The sequence below is a fragment of the Delphinapterus leucas genome, chromosome 4 (genome assembly GCF_059928025.1).
Source record: "Delphinapterus leucas isolate spDelLeu-1000000601 "Yukka" chromosome 4, BTC_Dleu_Yukka2, whole genome shotgun sequence".
NCBI classification, from domain to species: Eukaryota; Metazoa; Chordata; class Mammalia; order Artiodactyla; family Monodontidae; genus Delphinapterus; species Delphinapterus leucas.
In genome coordinates, this window is record NC_143132.1 from 65,561,649 (window position 1) to 65,585,319 (window position 23,671).

At 43.8% G+C, this 23,671-nt stretch overlaps 2 protein-coding genes across 2 annotated transcripts in view; one reads left to right on the plus strand and one right to left on the minus strand.

The window, feature by feature from the left end:
- Positions 1-21,224, plus strand: part of ARHGAP31 (Rho GTPase activating protein 31) — a 117,459-nt gene extending 96,235 nt beyond the window's left edge. Inside the window, exons 11-12 of the mRNA XM_022559385.3 lie at positions 5,640-5,917; positions 9,038-21,224. Of these exons, the coding sequence (XP_022415093.2) occupies positions 5,640-5,917; positions 9,038-11,476 (2,717 nt within the window). The 3' untranslated portion in view covers positions 11,477-21,224. The remainder of the gene's footprint in view (positions 1-5,639; positions 5,918-9,037) is intronic.
- An 883-nt stretch (positions 21,225-22,107) lies between these two features.
- Positions 22,108-23,671, minus strand: part of TMEM39A (transmembrane protein 39A) — a 30,520-nt gene continuing 28,956 nt past the window's right edge. Inside the window, exon 9 of the mRNA XM_022559516.3 lies at positions 22,108-22,586. Within this exon, the coding sequence (XP_022415224.1) occupies positions 22,353-22,586 (234 nt within the window). The 3' untranslated portion in view covers positions 22,108-22,352. The remainder of the gene's footprint in view (positions 22,587-23,671) is intronic.

Consider the following 23,671-nt stretch of genomic DNA (forward strand, 5'->3'; position numbering starts at 1 on the left):
CGATTGTTAAGATGCAGTCCCTTCCCCCAGCAAGCTCCAAACTAGGAAGGGAAACTGAAACTCGGCACCCACCTGCAGCACAGGGTCAGCTTGTGGAAGTAGCCTAACACGCCCCTTGGGCTTTTTTTTTTTTTTTTAAGTATAGTTGATTTACAATGTTGTGTTAATTTCTGCTGTGCAGCAAAGTGATTCAGTTATACACATATATATACACACACACATTCTTTTTTTATATTCTTTTCCATTTGGTTTATCATAGGAAATTGAATATAGTTCTCTGTGCTATATAGGCCCTTGTTGTTATCCATCCTATATATCATAGCTTACATCTACTAAACCTAAGCTCCCGCTCCATCCCTCCCCCAACCCCTCCCCCTTGGCCACCCCAAGTCTGTTCTCTGTGTCTGTGAGTCTGTTTCTGTTTTGTAGATAAGTTCATTTGTGTCATATTTTAGATTCCACATATAAGTGATATCATATGGTATTTGTCTTTCTCTTTCTGACTTCCTTCACTTAGTATGACAATCTCTAGTTGCATCCACGTTGCTGCAAATGGCATTATTTTGTGTATTTTTATGGCCGAGTAGTATTCCATTGTATATATGTACCACATCTTCTTTATCCATTCATCTGTCGATGGACATTTAGGTTGTTTCCATGTCTTGGCTATTGTAAATAGTGCTGCTATGAACGTAGGGGTGCATGTATCTTTTTGAATTAGAGTTTTGTCTGGATATGTGCTCCTTTGGGCTTTTTGAATGAGGGAGAGTGTAAGTACCCAAAGTATCATGAAAGGGGTGTTCAGAAAGGACTTCAGTGGCATCTAAAAGAAGCAGCCCTCTCAGGAGGATTCCAGGAACACTTCTCAGAAGTGGTGACATTTGGGCCTTCATAAATGGGTAGGACTTCCGAATGCAGAAAAGATGGAAAAGGGCATTATGGGCTGAGAGGTGCTGACTGTTGTGTATAGATTTTGGACCCCAGCTGGGCAGATTCAGATCTGAGCTTCACCATTTTGGGGCAGTGTGACAGCTGGTTGATATCTCTGAGCCTGTTTCTCTTCTGCAAAGCAGGGATGGCTCCTATCTCAAGGGCTGGGATGAGGTCCGCATGGGAAAATATTCATGAAATGCCTGCTCAGGGTGTGGTCCTCAGAAGATGCTCAGTGAACATCAGTCCCTTCCCCTCCCCCTTCCCTTCAGGATGGGGCACAAGAGGACCAAAAACGTAGGGGAATTAAGTGATGCCCTGTCTGGAGAATGCTCCATGGGCTGCTGTGGGTGGAACAGAGTGAGGGTTAGAAGAGGAAGCGCAGCCTTTGAGGAAAAAAGTGTTTCCAAAGGCTTTTATGTGATTGGCTGTCCTTTCCAAAAGAGAGGGTCCCCAGGCCCCAAGGGGTCTTTGGCAGACAGTCTGTTACTTTTTTTCCCTCTCTCCTTCCTTCTCTCGGTAATTCAGAATACCCAGTCTGTATCAAATTGGTCTTGGAAAGACACTGATGGAGACTCCAGTCTGCTTCCCTGACTGTGATTAGTAGCAGCCAGGGCAGAACAAGGGACCCTGTAGGAGGCAGCCACGTGGATCTAGGACCAATGGCCAGAGGGAGATGCCAAAAGTTTCACCGACAGCGGAGGGCCCCTCACCTTGCTCTCTGATGGAATTAGGTTCACGTAGGTTACTTATCTTCTTCCATAATTATTCCAAATGAAGAACTTCACCTTCCTTAATAAATTATTTTTTCTTTCTTTTGTACGGTAGCAATAGATAAAAGAAATAGAATTAAAGACAATTTTCCAGGTTACCTGATTTAAATTTTTAGTCACTCTGCTCAAACCCATTCTTCTACTTTTGGCTAAACTAGGCAAAATTCCAGTGCAACCCAAAAAGTAAGAGATACCAAGTAAGTATTGCATTATAACTAAAGTGTTGAAAGTTAGATCATTGATCGCTTTGAATGAAAAAAAAAAGGATTATTCAATTAGTCATAATAATTAATTGTCTGACTTCTGTCTGATTCAAGGCTACGTCTTGGTAACCTCCATTCTTGGGTTGGGGGGCGAGGGGGGGATCCTTCTGAAAGGGCTGACTTACAAGCTACAACTAACACTCTCTGGGTCCCCTTCTAGAAATGCTTATTAGAGGGGGGTCAGAGTAACCATATAAATTTAACTTTAATTTAAACTTAAACTCCAGAATTACCCTAAGAGATATTAGGAGTTGCCTCATTCTTCTTCTGAAGAATGTACAAAAGAATTCTTTTAAATAGTTATATTTTAGTGCATCTGAAACAGGAGTCTACCTAGAAAAATATGTTTTGCCTATCTCATAAACCCATGGTTCCGTTAGTTAAGGTACAGGCCAAGCTGCTGTCACATAGAGAACAAAACACAGTGGCTCAAACAAGATGGGGGTTGATTTCTATCTTGCATACCAGAGGTAGGTGGATGCGCTCGGGGAGATGCTCTGGGGTCCCAGGTTCCTTCAGCTGTCCCCAGGGGTGTTGTTCCTGCCTGTGTGGTCAAAGTGAGCGCAACAACCCCCCACCAGCACATTCCTGCCTGTGGGAAGGGGGTCAGGGGAGGCGCCCAAGCAGCTTCCACTTAAGGGTGGACCCAGAGGTTGCACCCATCACTTCCACCTCCATCCCATCTGCCATAACTCACATGGCCATGCTGACCTTCAAGGGAGGCTGAGAAGCATCGCTGGCTGGATGGCCAGGTACCTAGCGAAACCTGAGCGGCAGGGAAGGTTCTATTTCAAAATGAGGAAGAGAATGGATACTAGGGGACGTTAGGAGTCTCTGTCTCCATGGTCACCCACTTCATGCATAAAGCATCCCATGCTGGGAACCTGACAATGCCCTTCCGTTCTGAGCTACAGAGACTCTTTTATAGCTTACAAGTATCCAGCAACCATATATATTGGACTCCTAGGCCCTTAGAAGATAGTTTCTAGACATAGATGCTGCCTCTGTCCTGAGGAACTTAACCCGGGGATGGGCACCACATACAAGTGAAAAGAAAATGGTAACCTGATGGCTTGGCACCGCACGGGTTATTACGGTGAGTGCTGCAGGAAGTGGAGGGAAGGAGAGCGTGGTCTGGGGAGGCTCCAAAAGAGGTGTTATTAGGTTAGCGTCTTGAAGACTGGGTTAGAGTCGAGTCTCAGGGAGGACCAGAGCAGGGGAGTATAAGGCCTGTCAGGGGTACCAGGTCTGCTCAGTGTCACGCAGGGGAGTGGAGAAGAGGGGATGTGTGGCTGAGCCAGAGTGAGGAGGGCTTTGAGCAGGACAGTGAGTGATCTGAACAAGCTCACATGTCATGCAGACCCTTCCTCCACTCCTCACTTTAAGAGTCCACAGTCAATGAATGGAAGACCCTGAGCTTTACAAAAAGAGACACTGGCAAACATCCAACTAAGAGTTCTTAGTAAAATGGGAAAAAAATATTTTAAAAAAAATCACTGACGCATTACCCTTTTACCCAGAAGTTTCACTTCCAAGAATTTATTCTAAATAAACAGCTGCACAAGTACAAAATGTATATGCACATCACGGCATTACTTGTAATAGCAAAAAACAGGAAACAATCCAGACGTCCACCTTTAGGAGGTGGATTGAATAACTAAGGTGCATCACTCACAGTTGAGTCCCATGGAGTCCACAGTTTTGTGGGCCCGGCACCATTTCCTCAAACTCTTGTTCATCTGCGGGGGACAGTGTGCACACGGAAGGCATTGTATCTGAAGTGTTGGCCTTGTGTTTCTGGTTTTCTGCCTCGGGGCTTTCTCTGAAGGGAGGAACTCACCCAGCCCTTGCTCAGGAAAGCCCAGAAGTATATGGAGAGTTAACTGAGGCAGCTCTTACCCAATAGGAGATGGGAGTCAGGGGATTAATGCCCCAGCCATACACCCTTTGGTGGAATAACTATGGGGCATATTCCTCGTGGTTCTTCAGAGGGTCACCAGGGACTGAGTTCTGGTTGCTCACTGTGGTAGCCACTTATGGATTTTTCCTCCATCACTGTCTCACCTCCTCACTCCTGCTTCCTGGGACCACCTTTCGAATAAGCGACCTGCTGCCAGGACCTTGGCTCAGGCTCTACTTTGAGGGGAACTCAAACTAGCCCACATCCTAAAGAACAGTTAACCTACTTATATTACTAATATGGCATAGATTTCAAGATATGTTCTTAAGTGAAAAAAAATGCAAAACATGGAATAGTATAAATCACAGGCTATAATCTGTGTAATAAAGGTGGGGAATAAAAAATATATGGTACAAGTATCTGCTTATATATGCAAAAATGAACTATGGCAGAATAAACCAGAAACTAGTAAAAATGGTTGTCCATAGGAGACAGTGGAGGTGTGGAACAGAATGGAAGCAACAGGGATGAAAGCAAAACTTTTCTGAGACCACTTTTTTATGTAATTTTAACTTTTCAACTCTGTAGTTGTTTTACATATTCAAAAATTAAGTTAAATTTCAAAAAACAAGCCTGCTAAGTGATGGGCAGAGGAAAATAACACTTTGTCAGTTCTGAAGCATTATTAGTTCTGACATCAGGATGCTACTCCTGGGTCTGATCTTAAAGCCAGCACTGTGGTCAGAGGCCTTAAGTCACCAGCATAACTAGAGGCAATGAGAATAGTTCATTCTCAACCAGTAAACTTTTCTGAGCTTCTGCTGTATGTCTGACACTGTACTAAGTGCTCTGCCTCTCTAATCTACTTTATCCTCACAACAGCCCTGTAATATATTATTATATATTATTATGCCATTGTATCAAGGTTACAAGATTCACTGAGAAACTAGCATTTGAACTCAGGTTTCGTTAATTCCAATGTAAACAATAATAATATCACTGAGGATCTGCTGTGTAACAAGCACTGTGCTAAGTACTGAGTCTACATTGTGGAAACAGCCTTATACAGTGAAATAGGACCTTCTTCAGGCAAGGCAGTAGGGGCCAAACATGAAGTCTGCCTCCCTCTCTAGTGTCTTGGTAGATGTTTAAGATCAGAGCTTAATCACTTTAGATATAAAGATATATCCAAACTGATGTGCAGATCACCCCTGGGAAGAGTCACACGGGAAGCTGCAATCGTAATCATAATACATCTTTGTAGCTTGGTGTAAATCACAGGTTTCCGTGACCTTAGGCAAGAGGCAAAAGATTGGATTAGCGCCAGCTTTCTCAACCTCAACACTATTGACATTTTGGACTGGGTAATCCTTGTGGGGGGCGGTCTTATGCTTTGTAGCATATTTAGAAGCATTCCTGGCTTCTACCCGCTAGATGCTCGTAGCCACTCCCCCCGACCCGGTTGTGAGAGCCAAAAGTGTCTCCAGACATTGCCAAATGTCCCCCGGAGAGGGGAGGGGCAAACGGTTGCCAATCGAAAACCACTGGACTAGATGATCTTCAAGGTCCCTCCCATCTCCAACAGTCTGAGACTCTGGGATCAGAGGACTGATCATTGGTAGGAGGAAAGGGTAAAGAATGTGAGGGAGCAGTGAGCTGGGAGAATTCCCTCCATCCATGTGACACAGAACTAGTCTGGGACAAAGACTGTGCGGGGAACGGCCTCTCTTGAATGGAGTCTCCTTCCACTGATAACTCTCATCCTCATTGCAGCATCTTTACCTAAGAAGGCAGCTCTTGAGAATATTAAGCCAGGACCAGATGCAGTGAGAGCCCTGGAATGCAGCAAAGGCCTTCCCCAGGAGCCAGGCGGCCAACCGGAGAAGAAAACCTCAGAACACTCCCTAGGCTCTCGACATTCAAGTGAATTAGAGAAGAAGTTGGATGCAGAGAAGGCGGTGGAGGAGGGTGGAGAGACTGGCCAGGTGGAATCCAGCGCTCTGCAGGAGAGCCCTGGGGCCAGAGGTGAAGCAGTGTTTCTCCATGAGATGGTAAGGTGGACTCACCGCCTGGTCCAGCTAAAGTTTTTTGTTGCTGTTGTTTGTTTGAAGAGCCAGTTTCTGCCAAGGGGACTTTACGGCACAGCCTTCTAATCAGGTCTGGGATTTTTTTGCAGTGAACTTGTCAGGGATCCTATGGTGATACGAAGTAACCATCCAGCTCAGATTCCCTAGGACCGACTCAACTCTATAAATATTTCTGACCTGAAGTCACCATAAACCAGTAACATGTCCTGGGAATGCAGTGCAAAACCTGCTTCTCGTGTCCTGGTCCCAAACGTGATGACCATTCATGGGGGCCAGCTCTCTTCTTCCAGACATCCTGGATGGACAGTTGTCTATGTTTATTTGTAAAAATCTTCTGTAAGATTTTCAGGATCTACTCCTTCCTCCTATGGCTCTGGAGAACTTAAAACATGATGCCAGAGCGTACTAAACCTTTTCCACTTTTTAGAGGTGGGATTCTCCAAGGTCTTTTGCGGGGGGGGATATCCTTGCTCAAGATGAAGTCGTGAGGAGGTTTTCCAGGGACATCCAGGGAGGAGTCTTACATTTGAGAAATAGCTCTGTGACCTGGAGGAGTGTGCCAAAGGGGAAAAGAAAACTTTGCCTTTTAACTTGCTTCCAGGAACTTGGTTTCTGGGACACGCACAAAAGGCTTGTGGACTGGGAGTTAGGGCAGTGCAGGCACACCACAGTGGCCTCCGGAGGGCTGAATAAGGGTTCCTGTAAGGTGTGTTTGTATTTATAGAAGGAGAAGGTTGCAAAGAGTATTATGGGGATTGAATCTGGGGAGGGATCAAGTATGAATGACATTGCTTTGAGAAGCAGATGAAGTTAATGCTAGAAGGAGAACCAGGCTGGATTCATGGAAACAAGTAAAAGCAGCAATTCATTCATTCATTTAAAAACATGTGTTAAAAGCCTATTTTGTGTCAGACACTCTGATGAGCACTGGGATCACTGCAGTGTACAAGACGGTCACCATCACTGTCTTCTTGGAGCTGACAGCTTAGTAGGTGAAAGGTCATTAACCAAGTCTTTTCTAGGGTGATATGGAAGTATGAGTCCTGTGGGAGCATATAACAGGGGGATGCAACCTATTCGGGGGGGGGTCACAAGGGTCAGGGAAGGCTTCTCTGAAGAATAGATATTTAGATTGAGAACTTAGCTAGGAGAAAGCGGTAGGGAGCAGAGTAGGAAGGGAGAGACTCTCAGGCAGAAAGCGTAAGATGTGCCATGAATTTGAAATGGGAAAGAGCACGAAACATTCAAGGAATAAGAACAAGGCTGGAGAACGGGAATGTGGACTAGAGAAAGTGAGGCTCAGAGCAAAGCAGGAGCCACGTCAGGCAGGGTTGCTTGGAAGGGATTTGGAGCTTAACCTAAGGGCAAAGGAAACTCTTCCGATTTGCTCCGAATTTTATCTTTTAAAGGTCACTCTATTCTGTGAGGAGAATGGCTTGGAGAAGGGCAAGACAGGAGGCAGGGATGGCAATTAGAAGGCTAGTCTGTGGCAGACCAGGGGAGAAAAGATGGTGGCTTAGACTAGAGTGGGGGAACCGGGGATAGAAATGGAAGGCTTTCAGAGCTATTTGGAAGGTCAAGTGAATAGGACTTGGTGAAGGATTGGATAAGGACTGAGGGAGAAAGAAGAATCAAGGACAACCCATGAGTTTCTGATCTGAGCGAAACATGCACTATGGTCCACTTAACTGAAGTGGCAGACTGGGGGTGGAGGGGAGTTTAGATGTTCATTTATTCATTTAAATGTATTGTTTCTTAGTAAGAGATCAATAATGTAGGAGCTGCAGAGAGTAAAGAGATGCCTCTGACCTGAAGGAGGGCACAGTCTAGTAGGCAAAATAGAAATGTACACAGATAAATGCAGTATAGTAGAATTAGATCTCAAAAATACCCCTGCCTTCTGACCAAGTAATCCTACTCCCGGACAGTTATCAGAAGGAAATAAAAGAAAACAATGAGCCCACTCAAATTCACAGACCCCTTATTGAGCAGTTACTCACAGTATACCAGGCAACATTTGGCCTTGAGGAATCAAAGATGGATGAACACAGTTCCTGATGGAGGAACTCACAGTCCATTGGGAAAGATAAGACAAGCGTCCAATTAACTGTAATGTGAAATGACATGTGATCAGAGCCAAGGGAGAAGTGATGTCAGGTGGGTAGCATGTCAGACTTCCCAGAAGGGCCGTCCGCCCCTCAGGATAGAAATGCCTCCCCAAACTGCTTCTCCTCGGGACAGAATTAGGCCTTGAGATAAGAAGCAAAAGGAACTGAAATTTGCTTCCCTGGCCCTGACCAGGCCTCCCTTCATCCCTTTCCTTTCTGCAGCTGTGGGCTTTGTGTAGGGAAAGGGAGGAGCCGAGGAGGACAGAGAGAAGCTGGACTTGAGGGGAGACAAGGACAACAAATAAGATGGCGCAGGAAGCACCCATCTCAGTTAACAGTGGTTATCTGTGGGGAATTAGGGGTATATCATTTTGCTATTTTTCATCCTTCTTTCTTTTCATATGTATCAAATCTTTTTTTCCATGTGGAGTATGTATTTCTTTGGTAATAAGAGGGGAAAGCTATTTTTATTTATTTGGAAAGCAGGTGTCAGGACAAGAGTTACCATTTCATTCCACTGGGAGACTCTCATTCTTGTGAGCCATCGGGTCAACCTGAGGTTATATGAGATCAGGGGTTGGTTTGTTTTATTAGGGCAACAGTGCACAGGGATTAAGTGCTTATGTTCTGGCGCAGACTGAGCTGGAATTCAGTCTTGGTCTGCTGCTGTGTGGCTTTGGTAAAATGTTTAATCTATTTGAACACAGTTCTCCTCATCTCTAAAATGGCAGTAATTACAGTAGTAGTTCTCTTTTACGGTTCTTGGGGAAATTAAGAAAATACAGTTAATGATGTCATGGCACACGGTAAGCATGAATAAACAGCCACAGTTATTACTAACGCTGTATCCTTTGTGTGCTGAGGTTAGCGCCGCCAGGCACTGCTCCAGTCCCTAGACTCTCCCTGGGAAACAGTGCGGATGTCCGCGCCGAGAGAGTCTTTGGTTCTAAGTAATCAGTTTCTTGATGTTTTTCAGGATGAAGATGATCTGGCCAACGCCCTGATCTGGCCTGAGATTCAACAAGAGCTGAAAATTATTGAATCTGAGGAGGAACTCTCCTCCTTGCCACCACCTGCTCTAAAGACCGGCGCGACTCAGCCTATTCTTGAGTCTAGTCCAGGGCCTTTTGCTTCCCCGGAGCCTCCTGGGAGCCTGCCTTGTGGCTCTGCCCCAGCTCCAGTTTCCGCCCCTCTGGAGGAGTGGACTAAGGATCCAACCAATCAGAGCACACCGGGCACTTCCGCAGCAGCCAATAGAGAGAAGTCGGAGACAACCAGCATCCTCCATAGATCCGAGCCTGAAAAGGGCCAGCGCCCAGACCCTGCCAGCCTGACTCCTCTGGAAATGGTTCCATTTGAGAAGTCTCCTCCACAAGCAGCAGCGGAGGTGGGGGGCCCAGGGAATCTGTCTCCTCTGCTCCTGCCTGTTTCTCCTCCTCCTCCAACTCCTTTGGAGGAGGCGCCTCCAGTCCAGCTATTGAAGGGTGGCCCTGAGAGAGAAGACTCATCTGGGAATTTGAGAACAAACCCGTATATAGATCAGCTGAAGTCCAAAGGCAGCCCTGGGATTCCCAGTCTTTGTCAGGGAGAGGAGGCCTCTTCAGAACAAAGTGAAAAGCAAAATTCAAAGAATGCTGCTTCTGAGGGCAAAGGCTCTAGCTTTCCAAGCCCAACCAGGGAGGTTGAGATTTCTCCACAAGGAGAGGAGGATGTAGCCCACTTAGTACAGGAGCCCTCAGACTGTGATGAAGATGACACTGTGACAGACATTGCCCAGCATGGTCTGGAGATGGTGGAGCCCTGGGAGGAGCCCCAGTGGGTGACAAGTCCCCTGCACTCACCCACCCTTAAAGATGTACAAGAGGCCCAGATGCAGGGCCCCCAGGGCCACCGATTGGAGAAGCGGCTTTCCCACAGGCCCAGCCTTCGCCAGAGCCATTCTCTAGATGGCAAAACCACGGTTAAGAGCCAGTGGACTCTTGAGGGTTCCTCCTCCAGCAGCTGTGCTAATCTTGAAGCAGAGAGGAATTCCAACCCTCTGCAGCCCTTGGCACCCAGGAGCGAGATTACTGGATGGGATGAGAAAGCCATGAGGTCCTTTCAAGAGTTCTCTGGCCTGAAAAGGACAGAGGTTCCTCACAACCAGAAGGGACCAGGTGGTTTGCAGCCCAAATCAGCAGAATCCAGCCCTGTCAGTCTAGCAGAGGGAAAGGAACTGGGGACAAACCTGGGGCCACACAACCCTCAAATTGAGCAAGGCAGTGATCCTGGGCCAGAAAACAGCAAGGAGCATTCACCGGGTGTGCAAGACAGCACCTCACCTGGAGAGCATCCCCCAAAGTTACAGCTGAAGAGCACTGAATGTGGGCCCCTAAAGGGGAAAAATAGGCCTTCTTCTCTCAACTTGGACTCTGCTATTCCCATCACTGACCTCTTCCGGTTTGAGAATGTGGCCTCATTTGGTTCACCTGGAATGCAGCTCTCTGAGCCAGGAGACCCAAAGATCACATGGATGACCTCATCTCACTGTAAAGTAGACCCCTGGAGGGTTTACTCCCAGGACTCTCAGGACCTGGACATTGTTGCTCATGCCCTGACGGGCCGCCGTAACTCAGCTCCTGTGAGTGTGTCAGCTGTGAGAACCTCCTTCATGGTCAAAATGTGCCAGGCCAGGGCAGTCCCAGTCATTCCACCCAAGATTCAGTACACCCAGATCCCACAGCCCCTGCCCTCTCAGAGCTCAGAGGAGAGTGGGGCTCAGCCCCTGGAGAGGAACCAAGAGGAACCCGGCTCAACTGGTGGAACCTCTCAGAAACTTGCCCAAGATGCTTCTCTCTCCTCCTTGGAAAGCCCAAAGGAAGAGAAACCAAAGCAAGATACAGGAGCCATTGAGTCCTTGCCAGTGGATGCCACTGCATCTCGCATGTGCGAGGGATCCACCCTTTCTCCAGAACCAGGGTTAGTTAACCTGCTCTCCACTCAGGATGCAGTAGTGCAATGTAGAAAGCGCACATCAGAGACAGAACCATCTGGGGACAACCTTCTTTCTTCAAAAATAGAGCGACCATCAGGGGGTTCTAAGCCTTTCCACAGGTCAAGACCAGGAAGACCTCAGAGCCTAATCTTATTCAGTCCTCCTTTCCCCATCATGGACCACCCGCCCCCCTCATCTACAGTGACAGATTCCAAGGTCCTGCTGTCCCCTATCAGAAGTCCCACCCAGACAATTTCCCCTGGCCTTCTTTGTGGGGAGTTGGCAGAAAACACATGGGTCACACCAGAAGGGGTTACACTTAGGAATAAAATGACCATCCCTAAGAATGGCCAGAGACTGGAGACCTCAACAAGCTGTTTTTACCAGCCCCAGCGGAGATCAGTGATTCTGGATGGCAGAAGTGGGAGGCAAATAGAATGACATCAGTTCACCTGCTGGTGTCTGAGAAAATGTCATGATTCATCTGGAAGTTATTACAGAGGCAACTTGCCTTTATTCCAGGCAGAGGTTATCCAAGTTCGGGCTTATTTTGGCCTCTTCTCTTTCTTCAGCCTTTTGACCATTTATTAATTAGGCCATTTGCCAGGAGAGAGGTCAAGGGAAGGACCAAGAGATGACATTTAAATAAGCCTATTTGAGCAGGCAGGGAAAAGTCAGGTTAGGGAAAAGGATGAAATGCTGGCCTCCAGTGATATTTGGGGCTTATAAGTTGCATCACTCCCCCATTGCCATTATCTAGTACTGTTGAGAGCTGGATGTGATGTCTTCTGAAAGAAAATCCTTTGCCTGTGTTGGAAAATGTTGCTATTGAGGTTTGAAGGCCTCCTATTTACTTCATGCTTTTTAATGCTCTTTAAAGCATGTGTTCTTTTAGACCAGTTTTCTGATAAGCTTTGTAAAAGTGTACTATCCAGAGTAGAAGCAGGTTTGGAAATGCAAACTAACGTACACTTAGACATCCAAGTGGGTGAATATAGCCATGCTTTCCCTGGAATCCCTGCAGATCTATCCCAGATGGCTCCATATACCAGCATAGAAAATCAGAATCTATACTCAAGAGCAAACTCTGAGACTGGCACAATCCAAGAAGACTTTCCGGCTCTGGCTTTTATTAATTTGGGACTCCAGCTGCCATGATCCTGCCCTGTGATTTATAAATCCAGTAGTCGGGCAGGGTGGGGGCTGAGCTGAGGGTTACCTCAATTAAATGTGCTAAATCTTCATTTAGTATGAGATAGTGATCTGCTCTCCTTCCAATATCAGAGTTCACGAACAGATTGTCATCAAAGAGGAAAGCCTCACACATAGGCAGAACTACCCTCCAAACGTTAAGTGTTTAATAAATTGGTGGGACTTTCACAGAAAACACCTCTAGCTCAGTTTCACTCTCCTTCCACACTAGGCTGGGACCAGAGTACCAGAGAGGATAAGAGGGGAGCCCTAGGAGGAGCGGGAAGAACCCTTGCAGGGTGGCCATCACTCCCGCTTGGTGAGAGCTGCCCTTCTTGAAAATGTATTTCATTTTAGCCAGTGGGTACCTTACTTCCTCCCTCCCCCTCCATTGGTCAAGAGCAGATTTGAGACACCCCTCCCCCTTCCATAATTCCCTTCATCCAGCACCCACCCCAGGCACTCAAATTTGCTCTTCTCCTGTCTATGCAAGCAGAAGCAATAAACCAATCTGATTTTATTTCAGTTATTTGGAACTTCAAATGGTTCTTTCCTTTTCAGCTGGAGAGAGGAAGGAGAATTAACATAACCTGCTGGCAGATTTCTGGTGCTCTTCCAAAAAGGGCTTCACAGGAGCCCTTCTCAATGCAAAACCCATCATGGTATCAAACCTTCTAAGACAACTATCTTGTTTGAGAAACAAAGAAAGATAGGACCTATTTTTAGCTCTATGCACCTCTTCTCAGGTTCAAGGCTGGCTGAACTCTGTCCAGAAGCTCAATCGCTGCAGACATTTCTCTAAGAGCTAGCAGTACCTCTGGGCAGACCTCACAACCAGGGCTGGCAATGGGCTGGGTAGGGGCTGAACTGAAGTTACCTCCTCCAGTGAGAAACTGGAAGCTGATGTCCTGCAACAGATACATATTCCTCTCTCCCTTCTTCCTTGAGAAGCCTTACAGAGAGTTTTGAAATCTTGTCCTATACCTTTTAAGCCAGTGTCTGTGACAGAGATAAACAGCAAGCCAGCTGACGAGTTCTGCTCTCAGAGGGCACTGAGTGAGCAAGGGGAGCAGTTAATAGGCCTTTGGTCAGTGGTTTTTGCATTGGGTGAGCAGACATTGGACCAACAGCCAAGGAGATGTAAACCCATAAGAAAAGTCCTAAGGTATAGCATTTTTCCCCTAGGCAAGAAAGGTGAAGGAATATAGTGGTGCCAGATGAGGAAAGCCGTGTTTAGGAGATTTGAAAAGTACATTTCTGCCTTATCAGAAAATGTGGCAGACAGGCTTTATGTCAATATCAGTACACTGTGGTGTCTACATTTTGATAAAGACCATGTTCCAGTTAGGATGTGAGAGAGGGAGGGAACTGCACTTTGCTTCACCATCAGAACTCTGAGCCAAGTAATGAAATATTTAAACTATTTTATGATTATTTAAAATTTTTGTAACACTTAGAGGATATATTTTTATTTGAGGATAGACTGAGAAGCCACCATTTACATAACAAGTGAGTTCAACTTGAGGCACCTATGTAGATTTATTAAATGACTGCCATGTTCCTTAGACTCTGACATCTTTCATTTGTAGCATCATCTTCAGAAGTGTGAGTGTGTGGATATCATCCACATGTCATCACACACACACAGTGTGTGTGACAACTGTCTGGAGATATTCCCTACTCTGAGCTTTCCCAGCCAATCAATCCAGAAGGCCTTGGAAGCTGACTCACCTTCTTGGTCAGTGTCCTGCTGCTAAAGTATGGACCTCTCCATAATCATAAACTTCCTGTGAGCTGGGGCTAGCCTGGCACTGACGAAATTCCATTCCATGACAAGGAAAACTCATTACATTTTCCCCTTGAAATTGTTCCCCCCAAATCTCCTGAGATTACCTATTTGGTCATCCACTTGGGACTGAAAAATGAACCCCCTGAGAATGGCTGGATGAAAATCAGACTGCCTGCTTCCATCTAGGGGAAGGAGAGAAGAGGTGGTGCTATTTATAGGAGGATCTACATGGTGCCCTAGAAAGGGCTACAGAAACAAATTCTCAAAAGGCACCTTCAAATAAACTATGAGTCATCAAAATGGGGGTGGCTGATTTTAAATCCTGAATTTAAAGTGAAATGCATGTATATTCTAATGTTTCCTTCAGTGTTAATGGTTGCCTAATAAGATAATAACCTATATTTATTGGCAAAATGGCCCTCTCAGGCCAACCTTTTTTTTTTTTTTTTTTGCCAAAATGTAGCAGGTAGAGGGAATTTAGTTTTTATTCTCTACTTCAAATGGAATATGAAGGGTCCTGATCAAAAACCCCATTAAGACACTGTTAGCCTAATCTAAGCCCTAAAATTCAAAATATTGGCCAAGGCAAAATTCTGAATTCTGGGGAGATTAAAAATGTAAACATCATCATCCTCAACAGACAATATTTATCGAGAGCTTAGTAATATTGCCCTGGGTACCTCAGAACTCTGAAATTCCTGAAGAGTCTAATGAAAAAGGGGAGAGGGATGGCAGCAAATGAAACAGCCTATAAGCAACCAGGAGCAAGATCTAGAACCATTAAGTTACCAAATGAAAGCAGCAGGGGAAAACAGGTAGCAACTTAGCATCTTCTAATATGATTGCTAATAGTGTTCAAGTTACCTACTGACTTTAATCAAATTAAACACAATTACAAATCCAGTAGAAGGTACCAGGAAGACATTCAGGTGTTGAGAATTTTGCTTTGATCACTTAAAAACTTAGCGAGTGGTAACTAAGAATAAATAGTTCTGAGGTTTTGCATGGTCTTAATTAGTTTGGCTGTGAAGTCTTGTTGGATCTCGGCAAATGAGCCAGGTAACATCAGGGTTCCATACTCCCTGAGAGGGGGTTTTAGACACTTCCACCATCACAAAATGGGTTAACTCCTGTTGATGATGAAGTCATAGGTCCAAGATAAATTGTTACTTTCGTGTCTAATGTTTAGCACATGATAATCACATTTGCCTAAAGTTGGGTGCGTCAGTCGATTGTCTACACAGGTCTTGTGTTCTGCCTGAAGAGCTACTGGGAAACCTAAGATTCATTTGTCTGAGATTGGAATGGGAGAGGTTCAGGGTAGGTCCAATTCCCACCAGGATTGATTAGGACTACATTCTACCATGGCCTGTCCTATCTGATGACAACATGAATCTTGGGGTTAAATGTTGCCAGGAGTATGATTTCAGGCATTTCCAGCAGGAAGGTCAGTTCAAAATGTGGAATGACAAAGCATGTGTCCTCCTTTGTCAACACCTTTCCTAGCAAAGTTAGACCAGAAGAGGGAGCAAGCACCTTTCCAAGCATGGAGAGGAATGGGAGATGGTAGAAGGGTGATTGCTTAAGATCAGGGTAAGTCCATATAGGATAAAATTGGGGTCACCACTGATCAACTGGCACACATTCAGTAGCGTTGAAGTTCATGAGCAATGCAGGGATCACTTCTATGAGGATGAAGGAGGATGTAGTTACATATAAGAAACCTATGAAATTCAGAGCCATGTGTTTTACTGGATGAATCACAATGCTTTGCATTAACTTAATGCCATAGTACTTCCTGGCTTATAATTCTGTAAGGTAAAGCACTTTCTCAAAGGAGTCTATTAGAAAGCCACATGATTTCAGCTGTTTGTTGAGCTTGACAAATATGTTTCCAAACATATAATCAAAATGTTTTTCTATTGATTAAAAAAGCATAAATATTAAACCTATCCTTAGAGACATTTAAGTGTAATTAAAAGATTGTTATCCTTTAAAAATGTACTCTAATAAATGATATAAAACGTAATGCTCATGACGGCACTATGAACTAGAGGACATGGGATCAGCAAAATCAATAATAGGAAAAGTGGACTTTATGCATTCAGGCTCATTGTTCTACTTTGTTCTGTTTGATGTCATTTTTTATTACTTCAAGGTTTGGTCTCCTCACAGCACAAGTCCTGATCGTTTGCTTCAGTAAAATTTTCTTGCTTTGTTATTTTAAATAATTGTCAAATATTTGCAACTTCACTCTCTTACTGTTGCAATCATACATGTCACCCAATATACCCAGTATAAATCAATGGATGTTGTCATGAAAAATGAGAAGGAAAAAAAGCTATTACTTCTCAAAACTCCACAGCTTAAGGAGTTATGTGGGTCTACCTGCAAAGATGTGAACTCAATTTTTCTATTTCTTGAATTAGTCAGGAAGGACTATTTTTTCAGTGATTTTTGTTAATGGTGCTCTGAGGGAAAAAAAGCAAAGGTTTGCTATCGTGGCATATATTATCACAGAAGGGGGTTGGGGGAGGGGAGAGAGGCACTCAATGAGCTGAAATGACAGGCCCTTAAAAAAACAGTCATACAGCCTAGGCTCACAACTTGGTGATATTTGCAGTGAAAAATATTGTTGCCAAGGGTATTAAAATTCTAGCATTTCGGCAATATTCTATTTAGAACTTTACACCACCCAGGCCTGCTCTTGTTCCTTCATTGCAGCCATAAATGCCTTTTATCCTATATACTCCCAGATCCCCACACTTCTCTGTTTCTCTGAGTAAGCCTACCACTCTTCTCCCCTGCCAAACTGGCAACACACAGTTCCCCTCACTCCTAATCTTTCCTCCAGTTCCTCTAGAGTGCTTCTCTCCTTGAATCTCTTCACCGAACGTTGCCTCCACTTCTTAGAGCTCAGTAAAAGTTGACACTCACCTGAGGATGCTTCTTTCCCTGCCCATTTCTCCCACATTACACAGACTACAAAAAGCACAGAAATTTTATCCAGTTTCCCACTCCTGCTTCTGCACCGTTTCTTCCCATCTCATGCAAAAATCTCATTACTGAAATTTACGGCATCCAGCGATTTTACCTTTTCTGTTCTTTGTGGCCATGATATAGTCCACGTGCCGGATTTCCCAGTTTTCGGCACCAGACTCTCTACCTCCTGTCCCATCGTCATCCTGGATGACTTCAACGTTCCTGAGGAAAACTCATCCTACACCCTTGCCACAATTGCTTACGGCTTTTGCCTCTACTGAATTTTGACCATCTGCTTCCAGGGGTACACATCAGGCTGTTTCATAACCCAGAACTCTATGATCCTGAACTCCCATATTCTTCTCAGAACTCCTATCTTTGCTCCTTTATTCCTTCTACTTGCTCAAGATCACTAATGCCCGACCCAGCCCTGCTCTTTCTGATGGCCAGTACTCCCACCAGACTTCATTCTTCTTCCCCAGCCTTTCCAGACCCCAAGGTGCATCATCTCAGCTATTCTCATAACTCCCTTGGCTACTAGTCCTTCAGCTATACCTGCCTGGCAAACCTCCAAACCAGGACCAGGACTCTTACCACCCATCTTACTACCCTTTTACTGTGTCTATTGAGTTAGACTACAGAAAATCGTAAAACCATGAAGAAAGCCTTTGTAAATTTATGGTTTACCACCTCAGCAGTGGCCTCATTCCCAAAACTCATAAAGGCTATTCCCCCTCCCAGATGGACCACTCCTTCGAAAACATAATTACTTCTTACTTAACAAGTTTATGCTATCAGATACCTTGCCACTTCCCTTATTCATACGTGTGTCCCTAAACTCCGTTCTAACTCAGGAGAAGCGCTATTCCTCTTCCAAACGGCTCCTTCTTCCCAATTCGCTACTCTGAACCAACTGCCACCCGAGCTCCACTCTCACTGCTTCATTAAACTTCTCTTACTAAAGTTACCAGTGGTCTCACAATCAAATCCAACAGCCAATTCTTAGTCTCCTGACTTACCTTCTATATTTGATACTGTAATCATCCCTTTCCTGAAACTCTAATTCACCTCATCTCTTGGACTTCCATTTCCTTAGTGTTGCTCATTTGAAAGCTTCCTCTTCCTCTGCCCTTAAATGTTATTCATCAGAATTCTGTCCTTCCTTTTTCACTGTACATACTTTCCCTACATTATCTTATTCATGTCCATGGCTTTTTCTATCACACAGTGCTGACACCCCACCCCCACTTTTCCCATTTTCTCTTATATGGACTTTTTAAATAGTTGGCTAATTGGTCTCCCTGCTTTAAGTCTCACATCCTCCCATTCTCCAAACCTATCCTACATATTGCTGCCAAAGTTATCTAATACAGGATAGTGGTTCTCATCAAAATCCCCTGGAGTGTGTGTTCAAACAGATCTAGGTATTCATCCAGAGTTTCTGACTGTTAGGTTTGGGTTAGGGCTTGAAAATTCCCATTTCTAACAAGTTCCCAGTTAGGTGATGTCAATGCTGCTGGTTCAAAAATTACACTTCCAGAACCCTTGACCTGAGAACTCTTTGGGTCATCGTTAAATCCTCGGCTTAAAATCTCTCATTAGATAGCTTCTGTCTACAAAAGTCCCCAGCCTTCTGTCCACTTAAGAATTACCTGAAGTACTTGTGGAAAATATGTATTACTGGGCTTCACCCTCAAGATTCTGACTTAGTAGATCTGATGCAGTGCCCAAGGATCACTCCTTTGACAATCTGTGACCTACAAGATAATAAAAATCCAAACCACTTAATGTGGAACTCGAGTCCCTCTGTAATCTATTCCTTGCCTAGCTCTAGCATTATTGAACTATTAGTTAAAAACTTAGTGCAAGTCTATGCGAGTTTTTGCCTCTTCTGTTCCCACTGCATGAGCCCTCCCTCCCTCTCTCATCTCTGTGGTAAACTAGTGCTGCTTCAAAATGCATCATGTGTGTTACTGATGCAGTGAGGCATTCCCTGACACTGCAGCTTCCCAGCAAAGTTGATCATTTTCCTGCATTAATTCTGTCTCTTGCATATACTTCCTTGACTGAGCACATTTGTGTTACAATTATTTACTTTTTTGCCTTCTAGTAAATGCACTCTGAACATGAGTATCTCTGGCACTCAGCAGTATCTAGCACATAGTAATTGCTCAGTAAATAGAAATGAGAGGGGTGGTGTGGAGGTAACTGATAGGGAGGGGAGGGAAAACAGCTTAGGGAATAAAACATGGAATCAGAGTAAACAGGATATTGAGGAACGTTTCCATCATGCTAATAATGCCTGTGAACTACCCTCCTCTACTCTGACACATTTACTCACCTTAAGCCACCCAGACAACTGGTCAAGCAACTTCTTTCCTTTTCCAGTATCCCAAGTTCACCTAACTGATCTTTTGCTATACCATTTTTTCCACATACCATTTCCCGATATTTAACAATTACAAAACAAAGGCCATTCTTTAATGGGCATGCATCTCCCCCATCACTAAACAAAGATGGTGTCCTTTATATCACATGATTCCTAAGTAATAGGATACACAGGTAACTAGTAATTCTTCTCTCCCCCATCTGAATGTGGCACCTACAAATGTCAGCTAAAATGAGTAGAAGCATGATGAACTGAAGGGTTTTATCTCCCTGATGCTGTCATATCTGGAAGGAGAAGGGGGGCATTTTGCAATTCCTTTAGTCAAAATTAATTTTTATTTATTATATTCACTCATTTGTTTGGCCAGGTTGGCATCTGGTCCTCCTGTGCTACTTCTTTAGAATATGGCCAAGACAGGTCAAACCAGAAGGGGGAATCATGTCAGCTTTCAAGACTAGTCTATTGGGCTTCCCTGGTGGCGCAGTGGTTGAGAGTCCGCCTGCTGATGCAGGGGACACGGGTTTGTGCCCCGGTCCGGGAAGATCCCACATGCCACGGAGCGGCTGGGCCCATGAGCCATGGCCGCTGAGCCTGCGTGTAAAGACTAGTCTATTATCTCTAATAATAGACTAGTCTATTATTAGCCCAGTTATCTGGGCTACTTTTCAATGACAGAACCAATCTGGGGCCATCGTGATGAGACATCTTTATGCCCAGGCCACCCATTTTGCTCTTAGCTGTCAAGTAATCTCACCAAAATATTAGTCAAAAGAAGCATATCTTCAAGACCCTAAGGAAAGAATATTGAGATGGCAGCTTTCCCACCTTCCCCCACTCAAGAACCACCATATTTAGGCTGAACCACTTTACAAAAACAACCAACACACTGGTTATCTTGTTATTTTTCCAATGTACCAAAATTATTCCCACCTGAGGGCACTCACTTTGCTGTTACTGTAACATGGAATTCTCCTCGGTCTTGCTTCATCTGATCTTTGCTCAGAAATCATCTCCTCGAAGATGCCTTCTAGGGACTTCCCTGGTGGCACAGTGGTTAAGAATCCGCCTGCCAATGCAGGGGATACGGGCTCAAGCCCTGGTCCAGGAAGATCCCACATGCCGTGGAGCAATTAAGCCCATGCACCACACTGCTGAGCCTGCGCTCTAGAGCCCGCGAGCCACAACTACTGAAGCCCGCATGCCTAGAGCCCGTGCTCCTCAACAAGAGAAGCCACTGCAATGAGAAGCCCGCGCACCGCAGCGAAGAGTAGCCCCCACTTGCCGCAACTAGAGAAAACCCAGGCGCAGCAACGAAGACCCAGCGCAGCTAAAAATAAATAAATAAATAAATTTATTTAAAAAAAAAAAAGATGCCTTCTAGCAATGCCATTCCTAGCACTTTCTATTTCCTTGATCTGTTTTTAATTTTCACTTTACCACACCTATTGCTACTACCAGGAGACATTAAATTATATGTTTGTTTACAGCATATTTTGCACCCCCCGCCCCCCACATGGTAAGCTCTTGAGGTAGGGCCTTTGCTTTTCTCACTCACCGCTATATCCCCAGTGCATAAAATAGTGCCTGGTGGCCAACACGTATTTGTTGAATGACTGAATACACTCATATTGACTGCCAAATTACGTAACTTAAAAAAAAAAAAGTGTATCCATCAAAATATTTAAGGAAACAATGGTTACACATAGTAGTCACCTTGGGTAGCTGTACACACACCTACTCCTCACAATGCTGCCTTTGCTGAAAACCTGTTGGGGACTCTTCTGCAAGAACTGTTTTCAGAGCCAGTTTATGAATTACGTGATTTTTTTTTTTTTTTTACTTCATAAGCCATATTGTGTTTCAGTGTAAAAAAGCCAAAGTGAGCATAGAAAACACATGAGAATATATTTCAGGCTCTCAAGACAAGGCCTCAGAAATTCAGATGACTAGTGACATCAACTGACTAAGTATATCACCTCTCAAGAAAATGGACTGAAAGGGGTTAATGCTCACAGACATGAAGGCTCTGGAGTATGAAATTCAAAACACACACAGATCAAACTACCTGAGGACAAAAAAGTAAATTCTCATATTTCACTTCTGCTGGTAACTCTAAACATGCCTCTGTAGCAGAGTTGCTGCTAGACTGCATCCATTTTTCCAGTAACTTGGTGTCTTCAACCTGCCCAGACCCCAGCCCAGGGGATATGTGCTCATCTTCTCCCACTGATCTAGTCACACACCAACTCCTTCATAAGTTTGGGCACTCTATTCTGTCCTAAAAAGTATTCTTTCAAAACAGCTAACAATAAAAGGAAAATCTTTACAAGCAAAAGAAGTGAAAGAACAGGGAAAATGAGAACAATACCCTGTTTCAGGGTAAGAGCTCACACAAAAGTATATTTAAATGTCATACGGCAGATAGAACGCTGAGTTCCTACCTTAGAAATGCTTCCTCCCAGTAGGCAGCAAAGAGAACCCCACCAGGACGAAAACCCACTTTTGCCCCATGCATTCCAATACTATCTGCCAATCAGAAAAAAAAAGACAATGAGTGCTGTCAGGCAACTCCACTGATCTCTCTCTTTCTGTAGCAATAAGGCCAGCTAAGGACTAAAGATAATGAGAAAGACTAGAAGGAAAGTAGACACGCAAAAGGTACTGTGTCAAGTGATATATGAGATGTGTTCATAAGTGAATAAGTTATTCCAGAGCCATACAAACAAATCAATCTCTTTACTGGAGAGGCACACCTCTCCTCTGTATATTATTCAGATATACTAACACAGAAAAGATCACATCATCTTGTTTATGGATACATTTAATGTCCCTTGCCCTCCCCACCTTTCAAAACATAATAGTATACAAAATATAAAATATCTTAAATATTTATAAAAATCGCAAGAAAAAAATAGAACGTATGAAAATATTTTTATCTGAGTTCTCCCTCACTGTTGAGAGGCAGCTTAGTTTGCCTTGAGTTCATAATTATTGAGTGGATAGGAGTATGCCCTGCCTAATACTATTCTGTCCCGGAGGAGCTTAAATAAAACATAGTAGTTGCAGAAGAGGATGAGAGCCATGGAAAGTGTATGGTTCCACTTCTCCGACCGCAGCAAGGAATAGAGCTGGTAGAAGACAACACTGCCCTCAATAAGGATAAGCAGATTTAACAGCCTTAATGGACGATGAAACAGGAACTGTAAGGAAGTTAAAAAGCAAAATGTTATTTCATAGAAAAGACTGCAGTAATTCTCACATTTTTCTTCTAAAATCATTTCATATTTACAGGCTCCTATGTGCACTAACAAGCAGATCTGCTTATTGAGTATCAATCAGGCTATTTCTTGCTATAGAGACCCAAACCCTTTCTTTTTTGCTCAAGTAATAATGAAATACATTTTATTTCAACACCCCGAGACATGAAAAGGGATTATATCCAAAAGAACTCTGCCTCAAAAATTTTTCCTAGATTTTATCTTAGGTATATATTTTATTTGAGATAACCAAAAGTATATTTATTTATCTAAGACAGGGGCTGGATAAAGGACCAAATGGGAAATATTTTAGACTCTCAAGTCAAGAGACAAAAACTGAGGATATTATATGTAGGTAACTCATAACCACTTAAAATGTAACTGCTTAAAAATACAAAAATCATTGTTAGTTTGTGGGCTGGTCTAAGACATAAACACCTACACTAGACAAGTCTGCAGGGAGCAGTGGTAATATAAGTTGAAATATCAATACAGTAATTTCTTAATTTTTTTCTTAAACTGTTACCCACCATGCTGTCTGTTTTATTTTGTTCAGTTTTTCTGGGTATTGATAAGTAGGGTGAACAAAGACAGAACAATGAGGAAGGAGGGAAAAATTAGTCAGAATTAGAGTTTGGCTAAAAACAGACCTGTTTTCATTCCCACCAAATTCTTCAGTCTAAGAGGCTAAATCCTGGTTGACTAATAAAAATGTATTATGAATAGGAAGATAGAGGTCAAAGAATGCAAACTGTGATAATGGTAGTATATCAGATCTAAAAGAATAATTTAGACCTCAGGACTCGAATCCGACAATAAACCAAATCATCATGACAGCTCTGAAAGGTAACTGGGTTCTCAGGATCCTTCTGCAGGAGGAAGAACATGTTTACCTGGGTTTTATTACATGATCTCCAGTAATATCATGTATAAAATTGGCTCAGAATTAACATTCTAAAAAAAAAATTAGGCAATTTCAGATTCTGTGGCAATTATAACAATTATAATTAAATGTGCAAGTAAGCTAT